The 12,979-nt window shown below is 37.9% G+C and overlaps 1 protein-coding gene across 3 annotated transcripts in view; it reads left to right on the top strand.

Moving 5' to 3' along the window:
• The window catches only part of myom2b (myomesin 2b), a 37,724-nt gene that overhangs the window by 21,737 nt on the left and 3,008 nt on the right, over window positions 1-12,979 (top strand). For all 3 annotated transcript variants that reach the window (XM_065953142.1, XM_065953141.1, XM_020636480.2), the window contains 10 exons: window positions 2,430-2,543; window positions 2,834-2,921; window positions 3,669-3,707; window positions 6,203-6,308; window positions 7,108-7,174; window positions 7,819-7,915; window positions 9,106-9,142; window positions 10,438-10,460; window positions 11,622-11,677; window positions 11,765-11,854. In XM_065953142.1, coding sequence (XP_065809214.1) covers window positions 2,430-2,543; window positions 2,834-2,921; window positions 3,669-3,707; window positions 6,203-6,308; window positions 7,108-7,174; window positions 7,819-7,915; window positions 9,106-9,142; window positions 10,438-10,460; window positions 11,622-11,677; window positions 11,765-11,854 — 717 coding nt within the window. The remainder of the gene's footprint in view (window positions 1-2,429; window positions 2,544-2,833; window positions 2,922-3,668; window positions 3,708-6,202; window positions 6,309-7,107; window positions 7,175-7,818; window positions 7,916-9,105; window positions 9,143-10,437; window positions 10,461-11,621; window positions 11,678-11,764; window positions 11,855-12,979) is intronic.

Consider the following 12,979-nt stretch of genomic DNA (forward strand, 5'->3'; position numbering starts at 1 on the left):
TTTGAAAATAACCAGAATTACACTGTCAGGATTTCATCTTGGCTCTGTTGGCATGAAGTATATCATTAAGGCCATTTTAAAATCAAAGTATTGTGCATATCCCTTGAGATGATCTGAAGCTATTCAATCTGTTAGTTTAGCTGAAAGAATGATGTAGATACACAACAAACAATGGGGTGACTTAGGAGGTTGAATGTTGAAGGCAATCAAGCATCCCTAATTTTGGAGAAAAAGACTCCATGTGTAGTTAGTGTTAGTGATGTGAAGACAACAGCCTTTGTTCTTTTATATTCTGAAATAATCACTGCAGACCAACTTTGTCCTATTGGTAAAGTTTGAATAATCAGACTTGGTAAGAGTAAGTGTCAAAAGTATAACCTTTATGTGTAGGTGTTTCCTGGTCTTAAAGGTCACAAATTGTTGAAACTTCAACAAGTTTAAATAAGTCTCAGAGCTCCCCAAGACATATCTGTGACGTTTCTTGCTAAAGATCCACTCTATCCTGTATTTTATCATGCCTATAAATCCCTCTATTTCAGCCCTGCTCAGAACAGGCTGTTTGTATGTCTGTGGCTTTAAATGCAAATTAGCTGTATCTGACCACGCCCACCTATAGTTTAAGGTGAGAAGGCAGAACAAACACCTAGCTGTAGGAGTGTCACCCACCTTTGTGATGTCATGAAAATCTCCAAACATCCTGTTTGAGTACACATTTTCTGAAAAGTGGAGCAGGCAAAAGACGGAGAGGATGGACTTTTCTCATAACTTGGGCAGGCTAGGGACACTCACAGTATTAGTGTTCAAAAAACATGGTAAAGTGTATTTTGCATAATATGTGACGTTTAATGAACAACTTTATTAATTTAACGTTACACACATCACTGGCCCGTTGCATACCACACATTTTAAAACCCATTACAAGATTAAAAAGGAAAAAAAAAAATCTCTATTAATGGCATTCATTTTTAGTTTCTTTATGGTTGAACTGAAGTCAATTTATCCAGGTGGTATTACCCACAGAACATCTCTAATGGATCTGTTACACTTCGACTGGTATAGAGCCCCGGTTGCAATGAAAAGATAAGCTGCAACACATCCAAACTCAGGACTGATAAGTAACTTTTAAAGAGTCATTGATAGTGATGCTGCAAAATGCAGTTTTTGGCCTGGGTCCATTTCAGACTGTATGTATGGCAACAATCAAAATTCAATACCTTGTTAATGATGATTATTTATTTATTTATTATTTGATGTGTTTCAAAAGTCCATCTTCCGTACCAACAGCATGGGGATACCCCAGGGGTCAGTTCTAGGTCCACTGCTATTTAGCATGTACATCAATGACCTACCTGAGATCTGTCCTGCAGCTGGCTGCCGAATGTATGCGGACGATACGGTTAAACACATCTGCAAGATCTGCTAGGAATGCTGCTGGCCACTTTGCACTCTGTTGCAAAATGGCTTGAGTCATCTCACTTAACATAAAATATATAGAAAAAAAACGTCTCAACATGTTTTTCTATGCATAAACAAAGGGATAAAGAAACATTTTCAGTTAAAATAAATAATGAGACCATCAATATGTTTAAAGAGGTCAAGTACTCAAGTTCTAAATCCAATCTCAACTGCTTCAGGATCATCAGAAAGTATCTCTCATCAAGCACAGCCCAGCTCTATGGTATGTGTATGCTATGGTATTATCACATTTATCATACTGCATCAGTTCTTGGTCTCAAGCCTCACAAATAACTTTAAAGCCTCTATAACCAGACAATAGAAATCATGGACAAAAAAACCTATAAGATGGCACCATTGTTGTGTATGAGAGAAACATAATTTATTTAGCTTTGAAAGCTTCATTGGCTCCTGCAATCTCAAATTAATCTTTAAAAGACTGCATGGTCTGTTTGATGAATTTATTACAAGAGGTCAGGATTCTAGTCGAGTCAACACACGCGCTTCGGTAACTGTTGCATTCTAATGCACAAAACCTCTTTTGGACAATCAGCCTTCTCTGTTGTAGGAACTAATCTCTGGAATGGTCTTAATGTTTTTAACAAAGGTATTAAATCATACCTGAAGGAGAAACAAAATTGTTCTCACACATAAATGTACATGCGATCACAAATGTCTGGAGTATGTTTTTGCTGCCTTCTCTTTTTAATTTTATTTTATCCCTGTTGCATTCATAACTGCACTGTATTTATAACTGAACTGTTTTCATTTTCTTCTCCTTTTTATTTTTTTTGTCTTTATCTGGTATTTCACGTTCTGGACACGTGTTGCAAATTATCATTTTGCTAAAAACACCAAGAGCAGTGCATCTGGGACTCGTGCATGGTTAAATGTTACATCATCAATGTTACTTTATGTCAAATAAACAAATAAATAAATAAAATGAATGTTGGGGATTCCTTCTTTTATCGCAGGTTGCTAACCTGAAGAAGGAATCAGCTTTCCATTGGTTCAAAGAAGACACAGAGATCGTCCCTGATGTGAAGCCTGACCTGGGATCAGGAGTCTGTAAACTGCCAATCAAACTGGTAATTACACTTTTGTAGTTTGAATCTTCTGCATGCTGTAATATTGTGTACAGTTATATTATTTCAATGCATACAAGTACATACTGGGATGTAGTGCGATGCTATACCAAGTTAAGACAAGGAGGGATTTTATTTGTTACATAAATGTTAGTGCTTCTCTGAGGATCCAATTCTGAGGAACACCCTGTTCAAAAATAATCACAGTTTTTTCAGATTTATAATTCAACAAGTTTGTGCTCCTTATGTTCCCTACGCTACATTATGGGTTTCCTCTTTGGTTTCTTCTCCAGTTTTCACTGAAGACAGCAGGAATATACAAGGCCACCATCAGTGATGACAGAGGAAAAGATATGAGCCAAATTGACATCTCTGGAAAAGGTACACATTTATTTTTACATAATTCATCTTAAAGACTTATTATAGGAGCGGTCTTCTAAGTCTCAGAGTTTAACATGAAAAAAAAAGAGCTTGATGCTCATTAAAAAGTAGGAGACAGGAAGAAAAATACTAGATCTAAATTCATAAGCCACTCATGGTAAACTGATGAATATTTAACAAACTTTCTAACCCCAACCTTGTTTTTCCAGCTCCTGAATAAAAAATAGTTCTTGTCATGTGACAGCTAACTCACCTCCTGGATGTTTCTTTCCAGAGAAAATGCACTTGAACTTCTTGGAAGAGTTTGTGTGAAATGTTCTGCACTGTAAGCTGGAACTCGGTAGCCGTTGAAGCATGCACTTCAGAGTGCATTTTAATGGAAGAACTGAGAATTAAAGTCCTATTTAAATCATCTTTGGTGAAAGAGCTAATTAAGTATTTATTCAGAACGGAAGGTAAAGACAGTTTACAGATACAGCACCTCATATCTTCTTGCCTGTTTATTGTTAATACATTTGTTGCCACCAGTAAACGGCAGTATTAGCTAATTTAGTGATGCATGATTAATTTGTTTATGGCAATAAGTCCCCATTAACTCTGTAGCAGTCAGAGTGGGAATGACAATAATGTCATTTCAATCCAAGCCTTTCATTACTAAACTTTAAATGCAGCCACCAGAGGGCAGCATTGCATCTTGCCAGCCTCCTAGCTTTTTCCCTGACCCCTCATGTTTCTCTCTTCTTCTAGTCTTTGAGGATGCCATCAACAAGATCAGCCAGCTGGCTGGTAGGTTTCTGCCTTCTACACATACACACACACACACACCCACACACATAGGAGGTGAATACACATACATCGATATCTCACTAACAGACGTCCACATTTAAAACGGCCCTAAACATTACCCCTCATCATCTGCTATACCCACTGAAGGGATGGAGTCCAAATTGTCCAAATTAAAACATGGGACATTCACACCACAGTGATAAGAGATTTAGATTCATCACCAGGCCGATGTATTTCTGTTTTAAAATCCCACTGCCGTACACACATACACACACGCACATACACACACATACTTATCAGCATGTGTCAGAAGATGTCATGCTGGAAGCATTTGGCCATCATGCCATCATGTGGAGAAATCACTTTAAGATTCCACGGTGCTGTCACAGAGACAGTGTGGAGGAGCATCTTACTCCTATTTTAAGAGACAGTCACTTGACAGCTCTGCAGAAACTGCTACAGCACAGGAGAAGAGGGTTCATCACTGTGATAATGGGAAACCATGGTGATGTGACCAGGTGCATGACACACTCGTACACTTGTAATGTGCAGTGAGCAAAGTCCCACACAGACATAGTGGAGTGCCAAACCCCTTTTTAGGTATAACATGTTTAAAAAAAATCACTAAAGCCTCTGATGTTTGAAGCATTTCATTAAATACAGAGGACAAACAGTCTGCACTACACATCATTTTTACTATTCTGCTTCCAGAGCTGGGTGTAGGGAGCATGAAAGAGAAGTTTTGTTTAACTAAATATAATTCTGATGCTGAAACCAGTATTAGAAATAGCTCCAGTGCAAACTACAATGGAGGATTGGGTATCTCTCAATATGAAATCTCATTCACGGTTTATTAGCCCATTACAAACTATCTGATTATTCAAACAGTAGCCTTGACTGGTATATTACTTATACCAATATATTACTTCTGTCACTAGCAGCAACTGTTTTAGAAAGGGAATGAGGAATGGTTTCAGGTAAGATATCACTTAACAAAACAAGTAACAATGGGGTAATGCCAGGCAGAAAGTCAGCAGGGTTTTTGTCATCATACATTTTAAGGCGGTAAAAACATAGAAATAAAACAGTTTCAGGTAAAAAAAAAAAAATCAGTTCCTCTGTTGCTGGCTCACGCACTCTTGCTGTGCAGCTTAGCTTGTTTCTTGATATTAAGTATGTTAGGATACCTTTAGTATACTGAGCCAGACAATGACAGGATTTCAAAAACATACAGGAGTCAAACAGCTAATAAATAAATAAATGACTGTCCTGATAACACATGAAGTCTAAACTGAAAGTCTGAGGCACTCTGATGCAATATGTGTCTACGCGTTTCAAATCAACTGAGTCCTCATCAGGGCATTACAGACAGAGACAAAACATGTGTTTAAATACAATTAAGATGTCATGTGACAGAAGTCACATTGTAGAGGTCACAAAAGCTGATTAAACAACAAGCTGTTTTTTCTTCTGCCTCAGAATTTCAGTTTAGACTCCCATTTCTTCTTCTCAATGAACTTTGTTTGTAATCAGGACAGTCGTTTATTTATACAGTAAGCTATTTGACTTCTGTCCCCTGTTCTTGAAGAGCACCTGATTCCTCTGAATTTTTATGACCCAGTCCAGCACTCACTACAACCTTTTTTCTAACATCCAGAAAAGGTTGGTTTTTGAAACAATATCTATGTGTGTTTTTTTTTTTTAGCACTTTAAGCTTCAGATGGATTTAAGGTATCGTCCAATACTAAAGTCTAGGTCTCAGAACCTACATTGGAAAGGATAAAAAGTTACAGATTTTTTTTTTCTGAGCAATACTTTTTCTGAATGTTTCAATAAAAAAAAAAACAATACATGAATGCCACTTAAGCACAGCCCACTGACATGAACATTAAAACAAACTACTACTCAGACTTTAAACTATCTTCTGTACAAACACACAGCTACGGGAAAATATATTTTTGTAGTGGTCTCTTGTTTTTTTTCCGGAGCCGTACACACAATACACACAAGGAACTGAATGTGTTTCATTATCTCCACACAGTTGATCTCAATATAACCATGTTGCAAAGTTTCCATCAAAGAGTGCTCATTAGTCACACTCACATTGACTGATTAATCAAGTGGTTTCACAAAGGCACTATACGGTCCCCATATCCTATAACCTATATCATATAACATATTGAGTTTTCCTTTCTTATCTATGTCACTTTCTCTAAAGGAAAAGTAATATATCACTTGCATAACCCAATGTGTAACACTTGGTTTGTGAGTCCTTTTCAAATATATAACAGTAATAATTGTCAGAACATTTTTTACTTCAAATGGATTGAATTTCGACAGAACTGCAGAAAGCAGCTTAACTTTCTGCCACTCACCCTGCAGACAGAGAGAGAGAGAGAGGCCAGGTTATCCAGGTGCAGATTGGAAAATATGTATCTGATTCTGATTTCAAATGTGCACTCCTCAACCTCTATCACCTCCATCCCCTCCTACAGGAGCCAGTGCAGCCGAGCTGGTGATTAACTGCACGGCAACAGGCATTCAGCTGCAGTGTCACATGAAGTACTACACCTCAGAGATGAACATCGTCTGGTATCGTGGGTGAGAAATGATATTTATGTCTCAAATAACACTACCGCTTCTTCTATGACCAGAACAATTGCCAAGAAGAAGAAGAAGAAGATAAGAATGACAATAACTCTATGTGTAGTCTTAGCTGTGGTTTTAAGAGGAAACAGAGCATCTTTAAGTCTTGATATGAAATGCTGACCACAAACACATTATTGTGCTCTTCTCCCGAGTTAAATCGGCAGGAGTGGAAAAAACAATAAGCCACATAATAAAACTGGTGATGGCTTTTGGCAAGTGTTTTCATTATCCTGGTTATTGCAGTAAAATCGCCCTGCTTTGTGACAAAATCACACCCCTATCGTTTCCTGTAAAGAAGCAAGGTTTTCCTGCACTTAGAAGCACTGTGTAATACCCCAGAGATTAAAAAATGTGTAGGGAGGGGGGATTGGGTATGAGCGAAAGAGAGAAAAAAGACAAAGAAAATAAAGAGAGAAAGAGAGAAGGATGACAGGGGCGAGCGGAGAGTTTTGTGTTATTCAATTATTCAAGGAACAAAAATGATGGAGATTAGATTTTTAACCTCCCTGTCCTTTGTGTGTGTGTGTGTGTGTGTGTGTGTGTGTGTGTGTGTGTGTGTGTGTGTGTGTGTGATAGAGGGGGGGGGGGCAGAGAGAGAGTGCTACAGAAGGAGAGAAATTGATATCCCATGTGTAACATTAGGTGGGCATGTAAACACGAATTCCCATTACCTCTGAAGCTTCGTACTCTCATACAAACACAAACAAACACACACTAACCATTAACCTGCGCTCTGCACTCTTCTCCTCAGTGAGACTAAACTCGCCCACGGTGACAAGACTGTGATTGGAGGAATTCCTTCTATGGCAACAATGGAGGTATTGTGTTGTCCTGTACAGTTCTGTATATGTCTCTGAGGTGGCTACATGTGTGACATTTAACAGGCAGTGGCACCTTTTTCTCATCAGTGTTGCTTTAATACCTCACATACCAAACTAAACAGAGGGAGCCAAGGAATAAAAGCAGCAAACATTTTGAAACTTATGAAATGTAACTTACAAAGCTTTTGACTGTTATTAACTTGTATATTAAAGCTCCTGTGAGGAGTTTTTAGTTGGATATAAAACAGACTGAAACAAATATGTATGCCTTTTTATGACCTACAAAAGCAAACAAGACCATCAGTAACAAGATCCTTTCTATGAAGTCTTTTTTAATGGTGACAGGCACCCTGCAGGAACAGACTCTGTTTACACTTCCCATGGCAAAGATTCAAAGCTACAAGTTTGACAGATAAAGATAGCAAGGGTTACATTTTTGTCAGATAACACTATCCACACTTGTACAGAGACATGACACATACTGCTTTGTCCTCAAGGGGCGCTAAAGCTTGCACAAACCAGAAGTTCCTCACCAGAGCTTTAGCTAATATTTTTCAAACAAATACAAAATAAACAATCTAACACTGGTATACGTTTTATGTTTCCACTGGTGCATGTGTAATTGGTTTATTGATTCACAGGTAATTGAACCAACAGAGAAGGATAAAGGAACGTACTCCATCGTGATCATCGACCCTGAAAACTCACATAAACGCACACTGGACCTGAGCGGTGATGGTCAGTATCTTCCTTCGCCTTCTAATTTATTTTAGACTAAACAGTTCAAATAAGGATTGAAACAATGCCAGTCCATATAATGTTTAGTCAAGATGGGGTTTCTCCTGACAATGAGAGAGGTGGGATTTTGAAAAGTGTGTTCAAAGGTCACATACTATACATAATACACTTTACTATGGTTTTCTAAATCTAATAAGTGTCCCTAGCCGGTCTACAAAACCCCCATCCTCTCCGTCTTTGCCTGCTCCCCCTATCTCCCTCTATCCCTTTCCAACCCCGGTGCAGTCTGGGCCTGTGAAGGCTGTTTCGTCATGAACCGGGGATCCGGCCGAAGATTTCTGCCTTTTAATAAAGCAGTTTTTTCTTACCACTGTAACTTTTGCTGCTTTGCTAAAGTGCTCATGATGGATTGGCCGGATCTTTGTAATATAACAATAAGTAAGGTCTTTTACCTGCTTTTTGTAACATAACAATGAGTAAGGTCTTTTACCTGCTTTTTGTAACATAACAATGAGTAAGGTCTTTTACCTGCTTTTTGTAACATAACAATGAGTAAGGTCTTTTTACCTGCTCTTTTGTAATGTTAACAGACAAAGAGTAAGGTATTTTACCTGCTTTTTGTAAAGTGTCTTGAGATAACACTTGTTATGAGTTGACGCTATACAAATAAAATTGAATTGAATTGAATTGAATTGCTCCACTTGTCAGAAAATGTGTGCTCAAACTGGCTGTTTGGAGATTTTCCCTTCATGACATCACAAAGGGCAGCAACCCCTCCCCCAGGTGGGTGACACTCCTACATAACTAGGTGTTTGTTCTGCCCTCTGAGTCTGCCAACTCACCGTAAACAATAGGGCATGGTGCGAGAAAGCCTGAGCCAGGTCCCCTTCCAGAGAGGGGGCGTGGTCAGACACAGCTCATTTGCATTTAAAGCTACAGACACAGAAACATCCGGTTCTTAGAAGGACTAAAATAAAGGGGTTTATAGGCATGATCAAATACAGGATCAGAGTGGATTTTTAGCAAGAAACTTCACAGACATATTTATGGGAGTTCAGATACTTATTTCAACTTGTTGAATAGGAGGATAGTATGTGACATTTAAGATTGTTTTTCACTCAAAAAAGTACTTAAATGAGAATATTGTTGGTGAACATTGAGATGTAAAATTCCTTTTGTTTCTTTTACAGTATATGAGAAGGCCTACACCGAGTTCCAGAAGCTCAAGTAAGACTACTTTCTAATTAATTAATCTAGTTTCATCAGTTGTTTGATTTAGTGTATATTTACTGGAGACTCACAAACTGACACTGCTCTCTCATAGCATGTTTCATATTAAGTGACTCAACGTGATCTTAATGGTTTCCCACAATAGTTTCTGTTCATTTATTGAAGACTATATTCTTTCTCCTTGTGGAGCTATTTTCGACTTATTCACACTACTAATTTTTGGCTAATGCTATATGGGGGTCCTTGGGGTGGCAAAGTTTGACTTACCTTTTCGATTTGGGTTTTTTGAGTATTTTTTGCTGTGCATGTTTGCATTGGATGGTTTTTAAAACCCTTCAAGGATATAGAGCTATATCTGAACTAATACTAGATCAGATCAGCTGCAGTGATGGATCCTCTACTCTAAAACGTAGCATTTCAGGACACAAAAAAGAAGTGAATCCAAAATCCCTCATGCTTGCTGTCTTAGAAAAGTCCACTTTATTCTCCCCAGAAATAGAAATCAATGTTAAAAATAGAACCTGTCAGGTAGCAGAGATGCTGTTTGATCCTGTGGCTAATTGGGCGAAAGTGAAAACTCCTCACACTGAATTTTACAAATCCATTTAGAAAAAAATCGATTGAAACTCTGAACACTAAACACTGCATGCAGAGTGGAAACTGTCCAAATCCCTCTTCTAATTAACATTCAAAGAGAGACATTTAAGCACAAGATTTTCCAAACACATTGGAACAAGTGACACCCTGTTGCCCTTTTTGATTGAGCATCAACATGCCAGGAGGAGAGCAGAGTTCCCCCTGCCATCTGGTCCTGTGGCTGACCTCTGCTCTTCTCATGCTGCTCTGACAGACCTCACCCAGCTATTACAAAGCAAAATCTTTCTTTTTCCCATAGAAAAGATTCTGTTAACTCCTGACTGCACTACTGTGTAATGTGGTTTTGGCTCTAAACCCAGAATGCCTTGTGTCCAAACCATCTGACCAATGCCATGGACCCAAAAATGGAACAAACATTTTGTGTGTGGTCAGTGAGCAGAGCCAGGTAGTGGAAACGGACCAGAAACCAACCTGGCATTACAATAGAGGATTGCATTTAAAAATAATGGAATTATTATGTGTTGTTTTTAATATTTAAAAGAGAAATATATATATACACTGTGAGGAATATTTCATGTTACAATGTTGCACTGAGTGATGACAATGATAAGGTGACATAATGATTATGATACTGTTTTATTTATCTGATCGACAAATTGAGAGCGACTTCTGACTTCTCTTTCTGTGTGTTTCAGAGCCGAGGCCTATGCTGAGAAAAGTAAGTTCGTCCATAAATTCTCCTTAGCTTTTTTTACATATTTTTTCCTTAATCCGCATTGGCATATTCCCAAACTTGTCACTCAAATGTACAGAAAAATACCTGAAAGAATCAGCAGCAGAATTGGCAGTCACAGTGTTTCGACCAGATCCTCGCTATGTCCAAACATGGCTATGAGTGAGAAAGCGGGACCATAATCTCTGACAGTTTTCACAATCATCATTGATTCTAATTAACATGTATGTGTCCTAGAGTATGACACTATTTGTAACATAAATCCCGTAAAAAAAAGTACAATCTGGAGAGTTTGAACCTTTTCAATATCTGAGGATCACTCTGGTAGCTGTGACGACCACTTCCTTCATCACTGCTGAGTCATGTTTTGATGTATTGGACAATCTTGCCTGGTCTCCTCATATGGACTGTTAAACATGTGAACTTCCCTATGAACTCTGGTAACTTTCCCAAAATGGGTTAACTTTCTTTCACCCCCTAACTACTTGTATAAATGTTCCTGTTTCCACCTGACATTTCCTGCATAGACTATTGCTCAACAAGTCTATCCTGTAGAGCTCAGATAGAGCAGACACCTAGGTACTCCTCCTTCAGAATAAGCCATTGTTCCTGCAGTATAATCTTCCTTTGACTCTGTGTAAATCACAGGTGGTCCAGATGCAGTTGAAGCAATAAATTCTGTTTTACATCTTTAACTCCATTTTCCAACATCCCTCATTTTTTAACTGTTACTGAATATCTACTATAGCAGTTCTATTTCTAGAGATGACTGCTATTGTAAAAAGTAAAGTAAAAACTCTTCAGAAGCTGATTTCTAACATTATACAAAAAGCATTTTACAAAAACACTCAGAACAAATAGTTGTTGACATTTTCAGAACATAGTCCTGAGTCATTTGCCTTAAAGTGTCAAAACATGCGAAATGGTAACAACTAGCAAGAACGGCTCTTTTATAAACCCCTTTACAAGTTTCAAAATCTTGTGAAGAATTTCATTCATTGTTTGAAAAACTTTCGGAATTGAGCAAAATCAACTGAGAACTTTTCTCTCGGTTGATTCTATTTGTTCTTTTGAAGTTTGGAAAAGTTCATCATCAATAACTGAGCAAGAGGAGAGATAGCTTACACTCACTCTGGTTTGTTTCAGACCGTGGCCAGGTGATTGGAGGACTGCCTGATGTGGTCACTATCATGGAGAAGAAGGTCAGTTTCTCTGTGTGTGACTGAGTGATTCTAGTTTCTGTGAGTGTTCATGATTGTCCAAGTTGTTTTTCTTTGTTCCTCCTGTAGACCCTGAGTTTAACATGTACAGTGTGTGGAGACCCCAAGCCTCAGGTCTCATGGCTGAAGAACGGATCAGATGTGGAACCTGACGATCAGGTATCAGACAGAGCACTTTGAACATGGTGTCATTATCTTTATGGTTTCTCTGCTACACAGTGACTTTTATATAGAGCCTAACCCATTAATCGGCCGGCCGATAATAGCTGCGTTAGATTATCCAGGGACTATTGATGTTGGCTAATTTTACTGCAGATATGGCCGATACTACTAGATTTATTCACCAGTCAAATAACATTTGAGTGCCATTGTATTACACTAGTTATTTTTCTGGCTGGCACCAAAAGTATGCTAAATGGATTACAATAGTGATTACAAGCAGTGATACACACACATGCATAGTTACTTTCCAGTTGAGTATAATAAGAATAATAATAAGTTTATTTATATAGCCCTTTCCGCAGACAAAGGTCAGCGCTACATGAACAAAAAAAAACAACAGCATACATACAATGAAAGAAGAAAAATTAAAAATGTGTACGTCATGGACGACATTTAAAAATCGAAAAGATATCTCGGTATCGGATTTTTTTCTCTCCCTTATTTCGGCATCAGCCACAAAAACTCCATCTCAGTAGGGCCCTACTTTTAAAGCCTTCACTTGGTCCTACCAAGACAACAGTGGCTCCTTCCTTTCTTATGATTAATGACCTTATTAATCTGATGCAGTTGCAACACTGAGTATTTATGAACTACTCTTGTGATACTGAGGGCTTTCCAGACTCTGCATGTCTACTAAGTCTCTGTTGTTACTCCCAAAGGGCGTTTGACTCTGTTTAAATGTTCTGCACATACTTTGGAGTCATATTGGTAGAATCTTAAAGAGCAACTTAAAGTAGGCTACATACTTTCAAAATGCAATGAACAAATATGACTACAACAACAGTTTTATTATCATGGTATCATGTTTTTTAAAGCACTTTAAAAAAAAAAAAAAATTTCATACGTCTGTATAAAAAACTGTTGTTCTAATTATTATAAGAAGAGATGTTACCTTTTAAATAATGCACACACTGGAATAAAGTAGTTGAGAATAATATTGCACTGTTGAATGCAGTAAATACTGGAGGAACTATCAAGGTGGAGATACACAAGCTATTATATGTTCTCAATTCAGTTTTAATTAGTACTCAGACTTAATTAAATGGATCCCGAATGACACAG

The sequence above is a fragment of the Labrus bergylta genome, chromosome 3, assembly GCF_963930695.1.
Source record: "Labrus bergylta chromosome 3, fLabBer1.1, whole genome shotgun sequence".
NCBI lineage: Eukaryota > Metazoa > Chordata > Actinopteri > Labriformes > Labridae > Labrus > Labrus bergylta.